Below are 22,222 nucleotides of genomic sequence, written 5' to 3'. Positions count from 1 at the left end.
GCATGTTTCCCTTGAATTCTAAATTAGCAGAGCCAGAGTCCTCAAAGATAGAAAGCAAAAAATTTGCAAGTGAGTCATTACATGTGAGAATGAGAAGTTGTCCTTTACATTTCTACTTCATGTTTCTGGATCCATGTATTCTGGTTATGGGAGAAACATAACTTTATATTAGTTACTGGTTCAGAATAATTGTCTTAACGTATGGATTGCCCCAGCCTTGAAAAAGCTAGTATAACAAAGTCTTCTATAGTCTTGTCTATTGTTCTATACAGTCTGTTGCTCTGGGTGATGAAGTAATTAGTAAGATCAGTTAATCCGGTGAGTGTCAGCTCCTTATTTTCCTTCTTTTTGTTTAAAGTGAATTCCTTGCTCATATTCCAGTTTTATATGCAAGAGAGTTATGGCAAATAAGGTATTGAATACTCTGCTGAAGGTTATGTTTCCAGAAATGAAGCAGCCAGGGAAAGTAAGTCCAAATCTCATCCTCTTTGTCATGAACGGGGTCAAAAGTATAAGCTTGCCTGTAGGCAGTTGGCTAATACACTTGGAATATGTGTACCACATTCAAGTCTCAGGGTTGCTCACTGCTACCGTCAGTTCTGATTCGGTAGTTGTGGTGTCAGATCAGCCTCGGTGAGGGAAAGTTCATGGAGTTGAGCTCCTCTATAGCTGCTGTTTCTTTCACAGCATTCTTTTCAGGGTGGCTGGGAAAGTAAACAGATTGAATTTACAGGACACTGGGGACAGTTATGGGGATGGTGTACGGTCTAAGGAAAATGGGCTTCTCTTTGCAAGATAATTCACTCAGGTGAGGTAATCTCACAGGATGTAAGCAAGGCAAGGATACCCTCATCAGCCCAGAAGGAGGGACTTTTTCCGATGCCAGAAGGAGGTTTACTAGGGGTGGAGCTCAGACTTTCCTAAGTTAGCCCATGTCTTTCTTCTATCTCCGTTCTGATTCACAGGTTACTGTTATTTTTATGTTACTACACTGCCTTTTATCTTAATTTTAATGAAAAGGCCATGAATTCAACTGATCTTGTAATTCAGCAGTCCTTAGGATTAAAACTTGAGTTTGATTTTTGGCTATATGAGTGATGAAGCTGAAAGAGAAAATGAACTCTTGCATGAGCATCAGAAAAGTGAGCATTAAGCTTTTTGCAGTCCTAGTTTCCTGATTAGAGATTGTTCTTCCAAGTAGTATTTTGTATATATCAAATTGTCTCATCCATCTGTCAAAGTCAAATAAAAATAGAGAGACAAATCTCTAAACAAAGCATTTTATTTGGAAGGCCAGGCATAGTGGCACATACCTGTAGTCTTGGCTCCTCAGGAGGCTGAGGCAGGAGGATTACTCGAGCCCAGGAGTTCGAGGCCATTGTGCACTGTGATCATGCCTGTGAGTAGGCATTGCACTCCAGCCTGGGAAACATAGCAAGCCTCTGCCTCCTTTAAAAAAAAAAAAAAAAAAAGTTTTATTTAGGAAAGCAGAATTGCCATTCAGGGCATACACACAGACACAGTAGTCTTCTGTGTGTCTGAAGAAGAAACAGAAGGTTGGGGTTTTATTAGAGAAATGTTACGTATTGTTTTGAAGGAAAACTTACACTAGGGAAGTTTTTGGGAGCTGGCAAGCTCTGATTGGTTGGGTGAGTGATGGCAGTAGGTAAAACTGTTCTTAGAGTCATGGCATTTCATTTCAGCAGCTACTGGGTAAAACTGATCTTTTTTTTTTTTTTTTTTTTTGAGACAGAGTCTCACTCTGTTGCCCAGGCACAGTCTTGGCTTACTGTCACCTCTGCCTCCCCGGGTTCAAGTGATTCTGTTGCCTCAGCCTCTTGAGTAGCTGGGATTACAAGGCATGCACCACCACGCCTGACTAGTTTTTGTATTTTTAGTAGAGATGGGGTTTTACCACGTTGGCCAGGCTGGTCTCGAACTCCTGACCTCAGGTGATCCACCCACCTTGGCCTCCCAAAGTTATAGCGGGCCATTTTGGCAGCTGGTTTGTGATAGAACCCTTGGACAGGTGCTTTGTGCCCGAGTGCTTCCCTCCTCCCCGACCCAGTCTCTTGACATTTATTTAGTTGGGTATGCCAAGATAATTCCAATTCATGTAATCAATTTTTATATATCCATTCTACGTATGCTAGATTTGTTAACTCTCAGTTTGGATTAGAGTTAAAGGGAGAAGCAGTAGATCAGCAGTACCTGGAAGATTTCTTGCTTTTGAGCATCCAGACCAAGGGTTTTTTTTTTTTTTTTTTTTAAAGTTTGCCTATTTATTTGTTCATTTGTTTGTTCATCCATTTATTATTTCATTCTGTGACCTCATTCTTGGTCTTATTTAGCAAAGCCGTTCTCAAACTCAATCTCATGCTTTCCTCTAGGATGGAGACAGTATTAGACTCTGCTTCTAGTTATACGTATTTTATTTATAAGTGTTATAGGAACCTTGACATCATCATAACCAGAGAGGGTTAGAGATCTGGGGCTCCAAAGTGGTTAGATGAAAGTGGGAATTGAAAGGGAATTAGCGTGCGTGCCCACTATAGCAAGATTGTGAGAGTTGTTGAGAGTCAGCTGCCAAAGAACAGTAGGAAAGATGTGAGCACCTTATGGACTGTCGTTAGAGTTGGTACAGCATTAGACAGCTGAGAAGAAGGAGAATCTCGGTGTCCTAAATTGTCCCATTATGGCATGGAATGAAAAACAGGTACTTCCTGGGGTTATATTTTCTTGCCTGTGTTACAGCACTACCTTCTAACTGGTCTCCCTGTTTCTATCCACGTTCCTCTACAGTTTATAGCGCAACGTAACTGCCAGAGTTGTTCTTTAAAAATATGTTAGATCATGTTACTCCTCTGCCTAAAACCTTCCAGCGACTCCCATCTCATGCAGAGCAAACCCTAAAGTTCTTACAAAGGCTTACAAGTTTTATGATGTGGCTTCCTGTCACCCTGTAACCTTCAGTGACACTGGTTTTCTTGCTTTTATTCAATCATTTCAGGTATGCCCCTGCCTTGAGGCTTATGTTGTTTCTTATGCATGGGATGCTGTGCCTGATTAGCTTTGTTACCTTCCTTCAGGCCTTTTCTGAAATCTTCTCAATGAAACATACCTTGACTACAGTATTTACTTCTGCCTCCTTCCTTCCCCTCACCAACTTAAAACTGGATGCTCCCACAGGGCAGTGGGGAGTGGGGAATGAGGAGGGATTGGTTAATGGGTACTGAAATACCGTTAGATAAAATAAGATCTAGTGGTTTTATAGCACAACAGAATGACTATAGCTAACAATAATTTATTGTATATTTTGAAATAGCTAGAAGAGAAGATTTAGAATGTTCTCAATACAAAGAAATGACAAATATTTGAGGTGATGGATATTTCATTTACCAAGATTTTCTCATTACACATTGTGTGCTTATATCAGAATATTACATGTACCCCATAAATATGTATAACTGTTACACATCCATAAAAAATGAAAATAAAATAAGTACTGCATGGGAAATTTAGAAAAAGACTGCCGTCTCTGGAAATTGACTGTAGCTGCTACCAAGTTGTCATCTTTTCAGCCTTTGCTGCTTTAAGTCATTGGTTTCCTTTTCTAAGTCTGGGTTGAAAGGAACTTAGGTCATAGCCCTGTGTTCCCCAGATGCAGGAAGGTTGATAAATCAAGCATCCATCATTTTACACTCACAGAATGGAGGACAGTCTGTCTCTGCATTCCACCTAGGGGAAGGGGATTATGAGGCAGAACAGAAAAGGAAAAAAATAATCCCACAATTGTCTGTAACACTGCCATTTACTTCTTTTGGGATACCTATTAGCAGTAGATTAGAGTTTTTCCACCTCTCTCCCATGTACTCTTAAGTACTCACAGATACTTTGGGTCTCTTTTTTTTCCCTGACCTGCATTCTAGAGAGATTTCATCAGTACTTGCTTGCAACTGTTTTCTTTTGAATTCTTTCTAACATATATCCTCTCTATTGAGGTTTTCTTTTTTCATTGGCAATGTTTTTGTGTGATTTTATTGTGGTGAAATAGATATATAATATAAAGTTTACCATTTCAGTTCTTTAAGTGTACAACCCAGTGGCATCAAATACATTCACAATGTTGTGCAGCTGTCATCACAATTCATCTCCAGAACTTTCATTATCGCCAAAAGAATCTCTGTCCCTATTAAACAGTTACTCCCTGTTCTCCCTCTACCCAGCCCCTGGTAATCTCTATTCTACTTTCTGTCTGTATGAATTTTCATATTCTAGGTACCTAATATAAATGGAATCATAACATTTGTCTTTTTGTATCTGGCGTATTTCACTAGCATAGTGCTTTGATGATTCATCCATGTTGTAGAATGTATTAGAATTTCATTCCTTTTTAAGGTTGAATAATATTCCATTGCACTTAATATAGACCACATTTAAATCTTCCATTCATCTGTTGATGGACCCTTGAGTGTTAATAATTTTCATTTTCAAGTTTCCTAGTTGATTCTATTGCATATCATCGTTTCTTGTTTTATTTATGCTTGGTTCTGTTTCATACTTTTTCCTTTCTGAAATGGAAGTGATTCTTTTCATTTCTCTAGGCATCCTAAACATTTAAAAATGTTTATCAGGCCATTTCATAAAGCTAATTTTATCTGAAAAGGATTTACAGATGGCCCCCAGCGTATGATGGTTTGCCTTAAGATTTTTCTACTTTACAGTGGTGAGAAAGTGATACGCATTCAGTAGAAACCATACTTTGGGTACCTGTACAAACATTGTGTTTTTCACTGTCAGTACAGTGTTCAACAAGTTATATGAAATATTTAACACTTTATTATAAAGTACACTTTTTGTTAGATGATTCTGCCAAACAATAGGGTAATATAAGTGTTCTGAGTACATTTAAAGGAGCATAGGCTAAGCTATGGATGTTTGGCAGGTTGGGTGTATTAAATGCATCTTTGACTTCATGATATTTTCAACCTACAACGGGTTTATGAGGATGTAACCCCGTTGTAAGTTGAACAGCATTTGTGTTATTTTTAAGCCTTTTAACATAATAGAGTCTTCATGCATTGTAGAATTTTGGTTTTCAGAAGTGGATGATTTTGTTTCCCCTCTCTGTTTTTCCCTCTGAGCATTATCTGTCTAGTGCTTGAGCAGTTACTGCTATCTGTCCCCTAACCTCCAGTGTGGAACCAAGTCCTTCAGCAGCATTTTAGAGCTTCTTCCCCACAGTGACATTGAGGCTGTGGTAGATTCTGCCCCTTGGCTGAAGTGGGGAGGGGGCTGCTTAAGGTCCAGTCTCCTTAGTCCTGCAACTTCCTGAAAACCATAGTCCTAAATGAGGTTTAATAGCAGTTGGTGTTGTGCCTCATGTTGGCTTTCTCTTCCCAAACTTCAACCAGTGAATCTGGCCTTGGTTCCCATCTTACTTTGAGCACTTTTTTCCTCCTTGTTATCCCCCTAAGTTCCTAGTCACCAGTGCTGGCTTTTGACTTCAGAGTCGAGAAGACCTGTGATTTCACCCTCGTTCACTGCTGTGTTTTTGTTGTTGTCATTGTTGTTCTGTTGTTGCTCTGCTGAGATATTTATTTTATTTTGGATCTCAAAAATATTTGTTTATTTTTATTTTTATTTTTTATTTTTTTTGAGACAGAGTCTCGCTTTATCGCCCAGGCTGGAGTGCAGGGGCCGGATCTCAGCTCACTGCAAGCTCCGCCTTCCGCGTTTACGCCATTCTCCTGCCTCAGCCTCCCGAGTAGCTGGGACTACAGGCGCCCGCCACCACGCCCGGCTAGTTTTTTTTTTTAGTAGAGACGGGGTTTCACCGTGTTAGCCAGGATGGTCTCGATCTCCTAAGCTTGTGATCCGCCCATCTCGGCCTCCCAAAGTGCTGGGATTACAGGCTTGAGCCACCGCGCCCGGCCTGTTTATAGATCTTAATGATTAAAGTAGCCAAAGACCTAATAGATGAAACTCCAAGGAAATTGTATTTTACTTTCTCTTGCGTGTCATTTCTGCATTAATCTTACTAAAACACAACACTCCTTTAACATCGCTCATGTTTCCCTATTTCCATAGTGTCAAATTTAAAATCTCACAGCCTTGCAGTGAGTGCAGAGGTCCGGATCCACAGCCCCGACTTGGGCGGCTGCAGCCTCACTGGTGCAAGGCTCCTGCCTACTCCTTGCGCCCCAAGAGCCCAGGGAGGCCCAGGTCCACAACCCTGACTTGGGCAGCTGCAGCCGTGCCCAAAACGGTGGGGCTGCTACCTGTAGCTCCTGGCCCCCTGGAGCATGCAGCCCCTGATGTGCTCCCTCACAGCCTGGGGCTGGGGCTCCAGGTCCTTGCTGGGCCCCAGCCAGTGTCCAGGGCAGGGGCAATGTCTCCTTGAGCTCCCTTGGTGGCTCCAGTGCTCAGGGGCGGCCCAGAGCTCCCCCTCACCTGGCTTGGGGCCCTTCCCAGGGTGGGCATCTCTGGGAGTGGATCGCAGGCCTTGGGCCAGCCATTGGGAGTGATACTGTGCAGACCCATATGGGGTAGACCCTGGGGATGCGACCCTGGGCATGCAACCCTGGGTGGGCCTGTGCAGACAGCCTCCTCCAGAGGCGCAGGAACCCAGTGCTCTCTGCGAGGTGGACATGGTGACTACACTGCTGGCTGATCCCCGAAGTGGGCACCACTCTTACTTCCTGCCCCTGGTCCCTGAAGCGTGGCCCCAGCACTGCCTCCTCCCGTCACCCTCCCTGTAGCAGTGGCAGGAGAGAGCAGTGACTTGGGGAGAGGTTGTGGAGCCACAGAGGCTCCGGGCCTGGGGCTGGGTCCTGCCGGGCTGTGTAAGGGTGAGGGCAGTGCGGTCAGCCGCCTCCTGGAGGTAGGGCACGGGAGACTCACCACAGCTATTGCTGCTCCTGCAGCCACTCCTGCCTCCACCGCCCATGCCTCCCCACTACAGACGGCCTGCTGCCATCAGTAGCATGAATTCTCTTTAATATGCCTTGCTCATTATTTTTTCTATACCACTTTTTATAGCATAGTACGGTCTTTAGGACTCTCTCTCCACCTGCTTGCCTTTCAGATGCAAGCCTCTTCTAGTAACTTCACTTTCTTCATGAATCTTTGTCTGCAACAGTTTACAGTGAACCTTTTTAGAACATTAGATGTTATAGTTGATGTCACACATATAGCATCTATTTGTGCTTTATGTTTAAGTTTTGTTACTAAGATTGTGATTTCCCTGATTGTTTCTATACATCTCCTAATTATCTCCGCAGCATTCTTAAGATGTAGTATATGGAAATAACTTCAGAAATTGCAACTTTTAACCAGTAGCTTGAAGAAATAAAGGATGTCTTCTCATTCAATTCGAATTTGTGTAGCAAGTCATTATGACTTTCTTATGACATTTATCATTAGCTTCCTCTTTTTCATCTGAGAAGATCAATATGATCTATTTCAAAAAATGAAAGTAAATTAAACCACAGTTATTTTCCTGCTCCCATCTTCCCTAAATACTCAGCATGCTGATCACCACAATATTTGGGGTGGGGTGAGAAAAGTGAGTCTCTTGGGCAGTGTCTTACATGGCTGGTGGAGCCGGGTGCCTAATCATTGTGCTTTTACTTTCCACTGTGAGAAATTGCAGGGTTATGGAGTTTCTCTTGTGAGCTGTGCTGCTTTGTGGGAGGGGCGATGCAGGTAAAATGAAACTTCTTACTCTCTCCACTGCGTCTATTTTGGGTTTTTTGCCTCAGTAGTGTGCTGAAACTTTTCTGTGGGATTCCTAGACTCCCACAAAGGTGCTCTTGTCCACAAGTTGTTGTCAAAATTGATGCTTCTTGGGGGCATGTGACAGTAGAAAGCACCTCTTCTGCCATCTTGCTGATATTACTTTTGTCACATTTTACTCTTAACAAGCCCTTGATGAAGGCTTTTATATTAATAAGCTTGTAAATTTGATGGATATAGATAATGCCATGGTATTATTTCAAGGTGACTTTTTGTAATCTGTGGGGGTAAGTCACACAAAATAACACAGTAAAACCATAAGGCATAATCAGATAACTTATATGTTCATTGATGCTCAATATTAATGCACTGAGTCATCTTTGAACACAGTGGTGCTTTGTCAGCTGCTTCTTGTGGAAACAAATAATACTTGATGCTAATTTTGTGGAATATATTTTCCTGGACTTTTTTTTTTCAGATGAATGATATTCCCCTTGGCTAATAAATGGGTATAAGTTACCTCAGTATATCAGTTTATCAAATCTTTGGTCATATAAAGTATTTTATTAATCCTCAACATTGGTATAGGCATTATAGAAATATTATCAAGTTAGTCTTCCTGCTTTCAGTAACTTTTCTTTCAGGTACTTGTGTTAAGATCTGGAATTTTTACTGTCTTTTGAAAAGGTTCTGTGAGAGCTGGTCCCAGTCATACCGGCTTTTTTTCATCTTGGATGTGTGAAATTGTTTTCCAACTCAGTGACATCTTACATACTTTTCTCATTTGCAGGTGGCACCATAACTGGTTTTCTCCCTCTGCACACACTTTTCATGTCATGATTTTTTTGCATATATTGGGCCTTGACACTTCTTCAGAGAAGAGTTTATTGATCTGCTCATTGTAAATTGTATACCACAGCTAAAAATCTTTCATTGTACCTGTATTAGTCTGTTCTCATGCTGCTAATAAAGACATATCTGAGACTGGGTAATTTATAAAGAAGAGATTTAATGGACTCACATTTCCACGTGGCTGGGGAGACCTTGCAATCATAGTGGAAGGCAAAGGAGGAGCAAAGTCACATCTTAATGGCAGCAGACAAGAGAGCATGTGCTCGGGAACTCCTCTTTATAAAAACCATCAGATCTTGTGAGACTCATTCACTATTATGAGAACAGCTTGGGAAAGACCCGCCCCCATGATTCAATTACCTCTCACCGGGTCTCTCCCACAACACATGGGAATTATGGGAGCTACAAGTCAAGATGAGATTTGGGTGGGGATACAGCCAAACCACATCAGTACCTTTTCATTTTCATTTTAGATTTATTACTGTCCATGTCTGTCTGATTCCCTATCCAGACCAAGAGCTTTCTGAAGATAGTAATCCTGTTCATTTTTGTTTACTGATAAATTTTTGACAGTTGGCACAGGGACTGGCATTATAGTGAATACTGCTTATGAAGTAGTCAGAGAGAATCCAAGCACCTTTCTGTTACCAGGTTCAGAATTCCTCTACCAGACTTAGAATTCCTCTGCTGACATTATGTTGCAAGAAATACAATACCAATATAAGGGAGTATGCGTTAAACTTTTCAAAGTTTAATTGTGTGGGTTTCTCCCTGCCACAACTCCCCACATTTTTCCAGATCTTTTTTTTTAACCAAGGGTATGAGCAAACTTTCATGCAGAAAAATGTTAAAGGACATACATAATTTTAAGAAATTAATCTGAGCAAGACTTGGGTAGTATCATGGGTTTTCCTTGAAGGAAAAAGCTTAGAGACTGTTCTTAAAAAAGTGTGTTTTAAGGATAGTATTATAAAAAGTAAAACTGAGGACTTATACAGTAAAACCCAAATCTCTTTAATTCAGTTCACTTTCACTGTTGCAGTATATCATTATAAAAAGGTCTTTGATCAATTAGGTGTACTTTTTATTTGCATAAATTTAAAATGTGAGTTAAACAAGTAAAAGACAGGAAACAATTTGCTGAGATTCTTTTCAGAGATAATGTGGCTGTCTTTTGTGGCTCTGGTTCTAGGCAGTATGAAACTGTGGTTCCACTTGAAGATTCTATTGTGACTGAGGTTACAGCAACTCTACAAGAATGGGCAAGTTTGTGGAAACAGTTGTATGTGGTAAGTAGTTGAATACTGGTTTATTGGATCATTAAAGTTTAGTGTACCAAGTAAAAATATTAACCTGTGCTAAGTATGCAGTTTTAGATTTCTGAATATTTGCAGTTTATCAAATGTATATTCTTAGTATTTACTGAAACATAGCAGACTGAGTTTTTTCAACCTGTGGAGCACACATTATTGTTCATATGCCTGTAATTTCTCTACTCCAGTCGCTGGAATATGTTACATAGCACCAGGGATCTTAGCTGTCTTACTCATTGTTGTGTCCCCAGATGCTTTCATAAAACAGATACTTACAGAACAAATGAACCAACTTGAGAGTTATTTATTTTTATCTTTTGTGAACCTAATGGTGGATATAAAGGCCAATAAATTGTGTTAACAGTTTTTAGCAGCTACTAAGCTTCAAGGATATGTCATATCTGACACTTTGCTGGCCCAATAAATAAATAGAAAATGTAATAAAAGCCAGGCATGGTGGCTCACACCTGTAATCCTAGTGCTTTGGGAAGCTGAGGCAGGAGGATTGCTTAAGGCCAGGAGTTTGAAACCACCTTGGGGACCACCATCTCTACACAAAACTTGTGTGCCTGTAGTCCTAGCTACTTGAGAGGCTAAGGAATGAGACCCTGTCTCTTAAAAAAAAAGTAATAGAAACCTAATAAAAAAGTAATAAAGTTCTCAGAAAACTTAGAAAGTAGAGAGTGATAAGATGTAGAAATAATCATAATATCTACACTAAAAATAAGTGACAGGGTTTGAACTCTGGACAATATGGAGTAAACACATTTTATTTTACTTCTACTAATACAACAAAAAGCCCTGGATAAAACACATAATTCACCTCCTGGAAAACTCAAAGTTAGAAAAAAGAGAAAGAACTGCCAAGGGATTTGGGGGCTCAGGATCAAATGAATTCTCTCTCTCTCTCTCTCTCTCTGTCTCTCTCTCTCTCTTTCTCTCTTTTTCCCTTTTCCTTACCTTCATATATCCTGACCTTATCTCTAGAGAGGCGCACAACTTGGAAATGCCAGTGGGTAGAAACCAACAAAGGAAAATTAGTGCCAAGGAAAGCCTGTTCTCTCTAGCCAAAGGATAGCCCCAAAAGACAGAAACTTTTTTAGTAATACTTTACTGCTCTCTAAGAGAACACACAATAAAAGCTGTATTTCTCTCCTACTCTAACAGGCATTTCAGCAGTGGCATCCATAACCAGTGCTGTTTTATACATACATCCTCCCCCTCCTACAGTAACAAGAGGATGCCCCTCTCCAGTGGAGGCTGTGGAATGAACTGGACAAATCTGGAAAAATGTGGGGGCGGGTGGCCAGGAGGAACCCAGAAAATTAGACTTTCACCCCCTACCCTATAGTAATGAAGTGGTGCCCCACCTCAGCGAAATATAAAGTAAGGAGGAAGTAACTTTCCATGGAGAAACCTGTGGTTGGAACTCTTGACTTCTGCTTTCCTTGTTGTGCTTTCCCCAGCTGAGTCTGTGGGCAAGACTCTGACTTCCACCCTCCCTTCCCCACTGCATTGATGAGGCAGACCCTGTGAGATAGTACCTTGTCTTCCATCCTTGTCCTGCTAAAATGAGGCAGTGCTTGTCCCCACCCAAACCCAAACTGAGGAGATAGTGGGGTGAAGTTACATCATCTACAGAACACAAATGAGGGAAATTAGAAAAGCAATGCAGAGATTTTTATAACTAGATTGACATTCATCCACAGCTCATAAAGGTGAGAAGGTTGCAGTTTTAAGCAGGTTGACTACTTGCTAAAATATATGATTTAAATAGGAACCAGAGCGTCATAGTACAATAATGTTCAGGATATGGCCCAGAATTACCTGTCATATGAAAAATCAGGAAAATCTAAACTCAGCAGATGCTGATACTGAGATGACACGGATGTGGAATGATCGACAAGGATGTTTAAACAGCTTTTGTAAAAATGCTTCAACAAGCAGTTACAAACACTCTTGAAACAAACAAACATAGACAACCTTAGGAACAAAGTAGAAACTATAAAGAACCAAATGAAAATGATAGAACTGAAATATACAATAACCAAAATTTAAAAAATGTTATATGAGCTCAATAGCAGCCTATAGAAATTATAGAGAAATGAATTGGTCAATTTGAAGATAGTTCACTAGAAATTCTCCAGTACAAATCATGGAGAGAAAAATAGAAAAAATGAACTCTGCTTCCAGAGACCTGTGGGACAATAAGATAAGATGTAACACTGTAGCCTCAGAATACTAGATAGAGAGGACAGGATGTGGAGTAAAAAAAAAAAAAATTTTTTTTTCTTTTTTTTTAATGAAATAATGGCTGAAATTTCCCAGTTTGGCAGAAGACATAAGCATTTTAGATTCAGGAAGCTTAGTGAACTTCAAATAGGAAAACTCCAAAGAAATCCATACTCAGACACATCATAGTCCAAATTCTGAAAATTAAAGCCAAAGAAGAAATCTTGAAAGTAGCTAGAAGACATTTAACACATTACCTGTGACAACAATTTGAATAACAGGTTTCCCATTAGAAAGTATGGCAGACGGGAAGTATCCCATCATTTTTCAACTGCTTAAATTTAAAAAACAAACAAACAAAAAAAAACAAGCAGATTATCCTGAGTTGTGTATCCAGCAAAAATATGCTTCAAGAATGAATGGGTAATCAACCCATATCAGAAGGAGGAAAGTAAGAAAATTTGTTGACAGGAGATTAGTTCTAAAAGAATGACTATAAAGGAAGTTGTTCAGAAAGAAAGGAAGTGACAACAGGATGCTTGGAACATTAGGAATGAAGAAAGCAATGGAAAGGGTAGATTAATTCTCTCTTCAGTTTTTAAAGTTATGTTTGATAATACAAAGCAAAAATTATAATGTTGATACAATTCTCAGTGTATGTTGAATTAATATTTAAGAAAACTGTTGGCCGGGTGTGGTGGCTCATGCCTGTAATGCCAGCACTTTGGGAGGCCAAGGTGGGCAGATCATGAGGTCAGGAGATCGAGACCATCCTAGCTAACACGGTGAAACCCTGTCTCTACTAAAAATATAAAAAAATTAGCCGGATGTGGTGGCGTGTGTCTGTAGTCCCAAGCTACTCGTGAGGCTGAGGCAGGAGAATGGTGTGAACCAGGGAGGCAGAGCTTACAGTGAGCTGAGATCCCGCCACTGCACTCCAGTCTGGGCGACAGAGTGAGACTCCGTCTCAAAAAAAAAAAAGAAAGAAAAATAAGAAAGGAGACATAGAAGCAGGTAAAATAGAGGGAGCAAACACAAAAGTAAATACGAAAGTGGCAGACTTAAATCCTAGTATATGAATAATTACAAGATAGAATTTAGCAAATTCTACAATAAAAAAAACTATATGTTGTTTGTATGAAACTCACTTCAAACTCACTTGTCTATATGATGATATAGGGAGGCTAAAGGTTACAGATAGAAAAATATATGCTATGCAAACATGAAAGAAAAACAGGGTAATTATTATTAATAACATGTCATTATATTATGAATAATTTTTTTCTTAAATAAATACTATTAATTGTACTAATATAAGAAAAGTTCAATATCAGAGCAAAGAAAACTACCAGGGACAAAGAGACAATACAAAATGATAAAAGGATCAATTCACTGGGAAGACAAAATAATCTTAATCTAACAGAGGTGCAAAATAAATAAAGCAAAACCTGAAAGAACTGAATGGAGAAAAGAGAAAAAAATCACTGTTGTAGTTGGGGGTTAATGACCCATTCTTTTTGTAATCCGTGTAACCACTAGGCAATAGTCATCCGGAATAAGGAAGAATGAAACAGTGCAATCAACCATAGGCTCTAATTGAAATTTATAGAATACTTAATAAAATCAGGATACAGATTCTTTTCAATCAAACATGTTCATTCACCAAGATAGAAAATATCTTAGTTCATAGAACAAATCTCAACAAGTTTGTAGTAACTGAAGTCATACAAAGGATATTCTAACCATAATGGAAACAAATTAGAAATCAGTAACAAGAAAAAACAAAAAACCAGGAAAACCTTAAAAATTAAACAACCCACTACTAAATCATCTGTGTCAAAGAGGAAACTGTGAGAGAAATAAAAGATATATCAAAGTGAATTTAAAAGAAAATATATTAAAATCTGTGGGATACTGCAAAAGCATTGTTGAAAGAGAAATGTATGCTTTAAGTCCTAATAATAGGGAAAAAAAAGCAAGTTTTCAAATCAGACAATTTCAGCTCCTGCTCTACTGTAAGAAACTAAAAAAGGACTCCAGCCTGGGCGTCACAGCAAGACTCTGTCAAAAAAAAAAAAAAAAAAAAAAAAAAAGCCAAAGCAAGCAGAATGAAGGAAAAAATGAAGAGCAGAAATTAATGAAATAAAAAACAAAATACAAAAGCAATAGGGAAAATCAAAGCAAACACTGGTTTATAAAAGATTAATAAAATTGATAAACACCTAGCAAAACTGAAAAAGAAAATGAGGGAAAATACTAATTACCAATATATCAAGAGTAAAGAAAGAGATATCACCACAGACATCACAGACATTAAGCAGGCAAAAAGAAAATAGTGTAAACAACTTTACATACATAATGATAGTTTAAGATGAATAGGTCAAATTCTTGAAAACCATAAATTGTCAAAACTCACCCAAGACAAAATAGATAATCTGAAAATCCTGCAACTGTTAACATAATTGAATTTATAATTGCAATCCTTCCAAAAAGAACCATCCAGGCAAATAAATGACACTAGTTTTATACAGAGTCTTCTAGAAAATGGGTAAGGAGGGAATACTTCCTAATTCATCTTATGAGGCTGCTATTACCTTGATATCAAAATTAGACAAAGACACTACAAAAAGAAAAAAAAATACGGAGTAGCTCTTATGACTATAGACACAAACATCCTCAATAAGGTATTAACAACTTGATCAATATATAAAAATAATAATATACCACGGCCAGTGGGGTTTATTCTGGTAATACAAGGATGGTTCAGTATTTGAAAATCATGTAGTATAATCCATTGTATTAACATTCTAAAGAAGAAAAACCACCAGATGACATTAGTTGATTTAGAAAAGTATTTTAGAAAATTCGACACCCATTAATGATAACAACTCTCAGTAAACTAGCAAAGAAGCAAACTTCCTCAGCTTGATAAAGGATATTTATAAAAACCCACAGCAAGTGTCATAATGATGATAGACAGTTTGCATTTGAGAACAAGGCAAGGATGTTACCTCTCAGCACTCCTATCAACACAATTTTGGAAGATTTAACCAATGGAGTAAAGCAAGAAAATGAGAGATATATAGATAGAAAGGAAGAAATGAAATTCTTCCTGTTTGCAGATTATGTGGTTGGCTACATGGGAGATCCCAAGGAATCTACAAACAAGAAGACACTAGAGTTTAAAAAGAAACTTCTTAGAATTAATAAGCAAGTTTATGGTTGCAGATATCCAAACACACATACCCACAGACACACACACACAAAATCATATTTCCACAAATAACAATGAATAATTGAAAACTGAAATTTAGAACACAGTACCATTTATTAGTTGCTCAAGAAAAAATGAGGCCAGGCACAGTGTCTCATGCTTCTCAGTACTTTGGGAGACTGAGGCAGGAATACTGTTTGAGCCCAGGAGTTTGAGATCAGCCTGGGCAACATAGCAAGACCCCATTTCTACCAAAAAAAAAAAAAAAAGAAAAGGAAGAAGAAGGAAAAAAAAGAAACACTTGGGCATAATTCCAACAGAACATGTACAAGATCTGTATATTGAAAACTACACAATGCTAATTAAAAAAAGACCTAAGTAATGGAGAGGCAGTATGCTCATGGATTAGAAGAGACATATTGGCCGGGCGCGGTGGCTCAAGCCTGTAATCCCAGCACTTTGGGAGGCCGAGATGGGCGGATCACGAGGTCAGGAGATCGAGACCATCCTGGCTAACACGGTGAAACTCCGTCTCTACTAAAAAATGCAAAAAACTAGCCGGGCGAGGTGGCGGGCGCCTGTAATCCCAGCTACTCGGGAGGCTGAGGCAGGAGAATGGTGTAAACCCGGGAGGCGGAGCTTGCAGTGAGCCGAGATCTGGCCACTGCACTCTAGCCTGGGCGACAGAGCGAGACTCTGTCTCAAAAACAAACAAACAAAAAAAACTAAAATTTATAGGGGAGTGCAAAAGAACTAAAATAGTTAAACAATTTTGAAAAGAATAATAAAGTTGGAAGAATCACTCAATGTAATTTTAACACTTACTATGCAGTAATCAAGGCAGAGTAGTACTGGCAGAGGGATAGACACTTAAGGGGACCAAGATAAAGAGCTGAGATGTAGATTCACACAAGTGTGCACAACCGATTTTTGACAAAGGTACAAAAGCAATTAAGTAGAGGAACGATAGTGTTTTCAACAAATGGTGTTGGAATAGTTGGATATTCATAGGCAAAAGGAAAAAAAAAAAAGAAACTTGCCTAAGTCTCATCCTTTTTTATAAAAAGTTAACTCAAAATGGATTGTAGGCTCAAATGTAAAATGTAAAATGATAAAACTTTCAGAAGAAAATTTTAAGAGAAAACGTTCATGACCTAGTCTTAAGTGGAGACATGACACTAAAGGAAATGATCCATAAAGTAAAAAGGCAATACATTGGACTTCATTTTTGCTCTTGAATGACCCTGTTAAAAGGATGAAAAGGTAAGCCATATACTGGAAGAAAATATTTGAAAATTGTATATCCATATCTGGAATATTTATGGAACTCTGTAAATGGAACAGTAATACAACAACTCAATTAGGAATTGGGCAAAATTCTTGAATAGGGACAAGGAGGATATATGCCTAGCCAGTAAGCACATGAAAAGATTTTGCCATATCATTAGCCAAAAGAGTAATGCAAATAATTGCTACAATGAGATACTAATATATATCTGTTAGAATGACTGAAATAAAAAGTACTGCTAATACCAAGTGATGTCAAGGATGTGGGTCTGGATCTCATACATTGCTGGTTAGAAGGTAAAATGGCACACCCACTTGGAGAAAAATTTGGACTTTTCTTATAAAGTTAAACATATACTTAACATATGACCCAGCCATCACAGTCCTGTTTTTACCCTAGAGAAGTGAAAGCTTCTGTTCAAATAATACCTTTTACATGGATGTTTATAAAAGCTTTATTTGTAATAGCATAAACTAGAAACAATCCAAATATCCTTCAGTAGGTGCGTAGAAGAAAAAAACTATGGAATACTACTCAGAAACAAAAAGGAGTAATGATTAATACATCCAGCAACTTAGAGTGATTGATCTCAAGGGCATGATGCTACTTAAAAAAATGTAACTTCGGTCAGGCGCGGTGGCTCACGCCTGTAATCCCAGCACTTTGGGAGGCTGAGGCGGGTGGGCGGATCACGAGGTCAGGAGATTGAGACCATCCTGGCTAACATGGTGAAACCCCGTCTCTACTCTAAAAAAATACAAAAAATTAGCCAGGTGTGGTGGCAGGTGCCTGTAGTCCCAGCTACTCAGGAGGCTGAGGGAGGAGAATGGCGTGAACCCGGTAGGCGGAGCTTGCAGTGAGCCAAGATTACACCACTGCACTCCAACGTGGGCGACAGAGCGAGACTCTGTCTCAAAAAAAAAAGAAAAATAACTTAAAAGGGTTGCATACTCTATGATTCCATTTACATAACATTCTCAAAGTGACAGAATTATAGCAATTAAGACAGATTTGTGTTTGCCAAGAGTTAAGGTTGAGGTCAGGGTGTGACTATTAAGGCTTAATATGAGAGAGTGTCTTTATGGTGATGGCACCATTCTGAATTCTGATTGTGGTGATAGCTATTTGAATTTACACATGTGATTTCTTTGTAATGGAGTTGATAATATTGTAACAATGTCAGTTTCTTGGTTTTGACAGTGTACTGTGGTTACATAAGATCTTATCAATGGATGAAGCTGGGTAAATGGTATATGGAATTCTCTGTATGTTTTTGGCAAGTCCTGGTGAATATCAGAGTCGTACACACCAGAGGTTTAAAAAGGAATGTTTGCCAGATGTTCAGTAATTTAGGACAAAAATTGTCAATGTGATTGACATTTTCTTCCTGATATCACATTCCATATGAACCAAGTTAAATTTTAAGCTTCATGGAAAGAAATAGCTTATTTGTGACAGAGATGGTCTCAAAAATTTTTGTTAAAACTAAAAACTTTTACTGATAAAAATAATAATGGTTTTAGATATTTTTAGCGTGAATTATGCTATTATGCTATGCTATTATTTATGCATGAGATTTTAATTATGATTGGCAGTGTTAACTAAATTGACTCCAAAAACTGTAGCATAAATTTGAAGAATCCTTTTTGGATTTGATGTTAATGCTACAAAGTTAACATAAGAGGGTCTGAATTTACTTAACTTGGCTATGGTTTTGAAACTGGTAACTGCAGAATCAATAACTGATTACTCTAAAGTCAAATAAATTATTCTAAATTATTCTGTTTGAACCAGAATAGAAAAACTCCATTCCTCTGAGGCAGTTAAAACCGTAATCTTTCTATCCAGTAATCTTGTTTTGATGCAAAACAGATTATCTGAGCACCATCATTTGTGGAAAATGTTGACATTATATTATGCATTCCTGTCAGAACAAGATTTGTCATTACAGATTGAACTCCTTGTTCTCCTTGTTCCCTCTTCTCGATACTGCACTTGACTGGTCTTATACAAAAGATTGTCATATTTTAAATAGTTATTTATGTTTCACATACTATTTTTTAAAAGCCAAAAGCACACTAGAGGTCACACAAAGAATTTATATTTTTCCCTCTGCCAAGATAGTAATTAAGGCCAAGTACTAATATAAGCTAGAAAATGAATTTATTGCCCAGAATCATCTTTATTCTTTATTTTTAGAGTTACTCTGGCAATAAGAAAAAGGGAATTTTCTAGCCACTAGGAAATCTTCATGAAAAAACTTTATAGGTGGGGCACGGTGGCTCAGGCCTGTAATTCCAGCACTTTGGGAGGTCGTGGTGAGTGGATCACCTGAGGCCAGATGTTCGAGACCAGCCTGGCCAACGTGGCAAAATCCCGTCTCTACTAAAAGTACAAAAAATTAGCTGGGCATGGTGGCAGGAGCCTGTAATCCCAGCTATTCAGGAGGCTCAGGCAGGAGAATTGTTTGAACCTGGGAGGTGGAGGCTGCAGTGAGCTGAGATCGTGGCATCGCACTCCTGTCTGGGCAACAAGAGTGAAACTCCGTCTCAAAAAAACAAAAACAAGCACAAACAAACAAAAACCCCAAAAAGCTTTGTAGTTGTTTCCTACCACATTAAACGTGGCATTTTCTGTGAGAGGATTTAACATTCAACTAGAGTATTCCGTTAAAATGGCACTTAATAAGATAAGGATAAACTAAAAGGTAAAGGTATGTGTGTTTGAGTTAGTTTTGACTGTGAATCTTTCCTCAAGTGTACAACTGAAGCGTTTTATAATTGTAGATAAATTGCTTCAGTCATTTTGTGTGTACTACCATAGGGTGACAATATTATAATTTTTGCTTTCCTATTAAAAACTCAGCTTAAGTGGGTATGTATGATGAAGTTTGCCATATAGTTTGTTTTCTGTAATGAAACGTACTTTGGTATAATAGTAATGTCATTTCATCGGAAGAGATTAAACACATTTCTACTAGAGCATAGTTACTGAAGATGACATGCTTTGTAACAGTTCTATTTTGTATTACTATAAGAGATTATGTTTTATTTTTTAAAGTCTCTAAGAAATGAACAATTTCTAGATTTTATGAGAAACAAGACACAGTTCTCTAAATTCTGCTATATAGTCTCTTCCTTTAAATCCCTGGAAGATTAAATTTGTAAATGGAAGATGGCATATCACATTGAGACTCCTCATAAAGAACAAAATATGCAAAATTCTATTATTAATTTTTATGGTTATCCCAAGAATATTGATTTGTCAAAGATTAGGAACATACGTTTTTGCACCTTTGTATATTCAGATTATATATAAGAGGAATTTAGAGGAATATCATATAGTGGCTAAGTGTACAGGCTTTGGAAACAGATTTCCTGAATTCAGATTCAAATGTCACAATTTGCTAGCTGCATGATTTTGAGTACTTTAGCTTCATTGTAGGGGATAATTATGGTACCCACATTCCAGGATTGTCATGTTGTTTAAATGATATAAAAAGCTTAGAGCCAGTGTGGTGGCTCATTATTGTAATCCCAGCTACTTGGGAAGCTGAGGCAGGAAGATCATTTGAGCCCAGGAGTTTGAGGCTGCAGTGAGCTGTGATTGAGCCACTTTGCTCCAGCTCTGGGCAACAAAGTGAAACCCTGTCTCTTAAAAAAAAAAGGAAAAAAAAAAAAAAAAAGGCTTATAACTGTGCCTTGTGCATTTTCAGTGATTAAATGCTTATGCATATTTGACTTTTATTGCTGTTTCATAGGAATGGGTATTTACTGTTGTAGGAGTCTGTTACCGAAGAAGGTCTTTGATCTGCTTTAGCCCTACTGTTTTTCAAATATGTACTAGTTCCCTATCCCACCCACCCTAAACCTTTTAATCTTTAGAAGATCATGCCTGTTTTTTGCTGCATTAAAGATATATTTTATACATAACAAGATATGATAGTTTCAAAGATTTTTCTCTCAATGTAATTAAAATTAGTATTTTAATTATGTAAGGCTGTCTTTTGTTTTTCAAGATAAGTTTTAGTGTATTTCATTTTAGCTAGGTTTACAATCTAAAAGTATATTTTGGCAGACACCCTAGTGGCTGTCCAGTATCCAGAATCTTCTTCCTTATTAAAAGATCTCAGAACTGTTTAGGTAGGCAGTGTGTACAGCGAAAAAGTATTCATCTTTCCTGACTCCCTTGAAGTTAGGGGAGGTTGTATGATACACTTCTGGTTGTAAGAAATAATAAGTAGTTTGTACAAGGGATTTCTGGAAATGCCGTTGTTTTGCTTGTAGCAGACTGCGTTTTCACAAGATTGTTTTCTGGTAACTGCATTAGCATGCTCGTTAGCCTATCGTCCTTCATCCTTCTCTCTTTTTACTTTTGGATAAGCTTATGATGGAGTTGCCATCTTATTACCAGGATATGACAACTATGAGATTAAAAATTATATTCCAGGGATGTCAGGACACAACGATGGAAGATGTCTAAAACTTTGTTTACGTTGTACACTCACTGTAACAATCCTATTTAACTTCTGAACTTTTTATGTGAGAAAATATATTAGTTAAATCCTGTTAACAACAGGATGAAAAAACCAAATACAAACCTAATTGATCTATGAGATGTCACTGAGGAATAGTGAACTAACTCATTAAATGATTGATTCCCACTATTTTTAATTTACTAGCTTTTTATGTAATATAGTGTGCTTACCTTCACTAATGTCTGTATTGAAATAGAAATTGATTCTCAAATTATTTGTATAAATATATGTTTTGAAATTTACTTTTTCTTCAAAATATGATTTATTTTAATTTTGTAATATATAGCTTTCACACCAGACATAGTCAACTTATAATAGTTTGAAAGCTTTTAGTCCCCAAGAAGAAACGGTAACTATAGAAGAGATAACCTAAGTAGTCAAATTATTTAGAGTGATTATATGCCTTTTCTACTTGACTAGATTTCAGTGTGAAGTAAATTTCCATTTCAGTTGAAAGCGTTTGCAGGAGAAATAATTTATCAGGGTTATTAGATTACTTTTATGTCATCATTGAGGAATTGTATTAATACAATAAGATAGCATCAGTATAGTTGTATGGAAACAAAATGTTAAAATTGGATTGTATCTCACATATTCACAAATCCTATTCTGGGCTCCTGAACTACTCCCATTTTCCAAGCAAGATATGCTAATAAACTGAAGCATGTGTGGTTAGCATTAGGTGAGTTTAATGAAATATATGGAATACCTGCACACGAAAAGCTAGACAACACTACTGAAAGAAATTTTAAAAGACCTGAAATAAATGGGGGAGATATGCTTATGGAGTGGAAGACTCAATATGGTTAAGATGTTAGTTCTTTCCAGTATTGATGTATAGTGTCAACATAATCCTAGTGAAAATCAAAATTTCCGCAAATTTTTTTTTTTTGATATGGAGTCTCGCTTTGTCACCCAGGCTGGAGTGCAGTGGCGCTATCTTGGCTTACTGCAAGCTCCACCTCCTGGGTTCACGCCTTTCTCCTGCCTCAGCCTCCCGAGTAGCTGGGACTACAGGCGCCTGCCACCACGCCCGACTAATTTTTTGT

The 22,222-nt window shown here is 38.1% G+C and overlaps 1 protein-coding gene across 1 annotated transcript in view; it reads left to right on the top strand.

The window, feature by feature from the left end:
* Positions 1–22,222, top strand: part of DOCK3 (dedicator of cytokinesis 3) — a 606,207-nt gene that overhangs the window by 132,236 nt on the left and 451,749 nt on the right. Inside the window, exon 4 of the mRNA XM_011939302.1 lies at positions 9,782–9,878. Coding sequence (XP_011794692.1) covers positions 9,782–9,878 — 97 coding nt within the window. The remainder of the gene's footprint in view (positions 1–9,781; positions 9,879–22,222) is intronic.

This window comes from Colobus angolensis, unplaced genomic scaffold (assembly GCF_000951035.1).
Source record: "Colobus angolensis palliatus isolate OR3802 unplaced genomic scaffold, Cang.pa_1.0 Scaffold18, whole genome shotgun sequence".
Lineage (NCBI taxonomy): Eukaryota > Metazoa > Chordata > Mammalia > Primates > Cercopithecidae > Colobus > Colobus angolensis.
The sequence above is the reverse complement of the archived record's forward strand: the minus strand, read 5'-3'. Positions and strand labels throughout refer to the sequence as shown.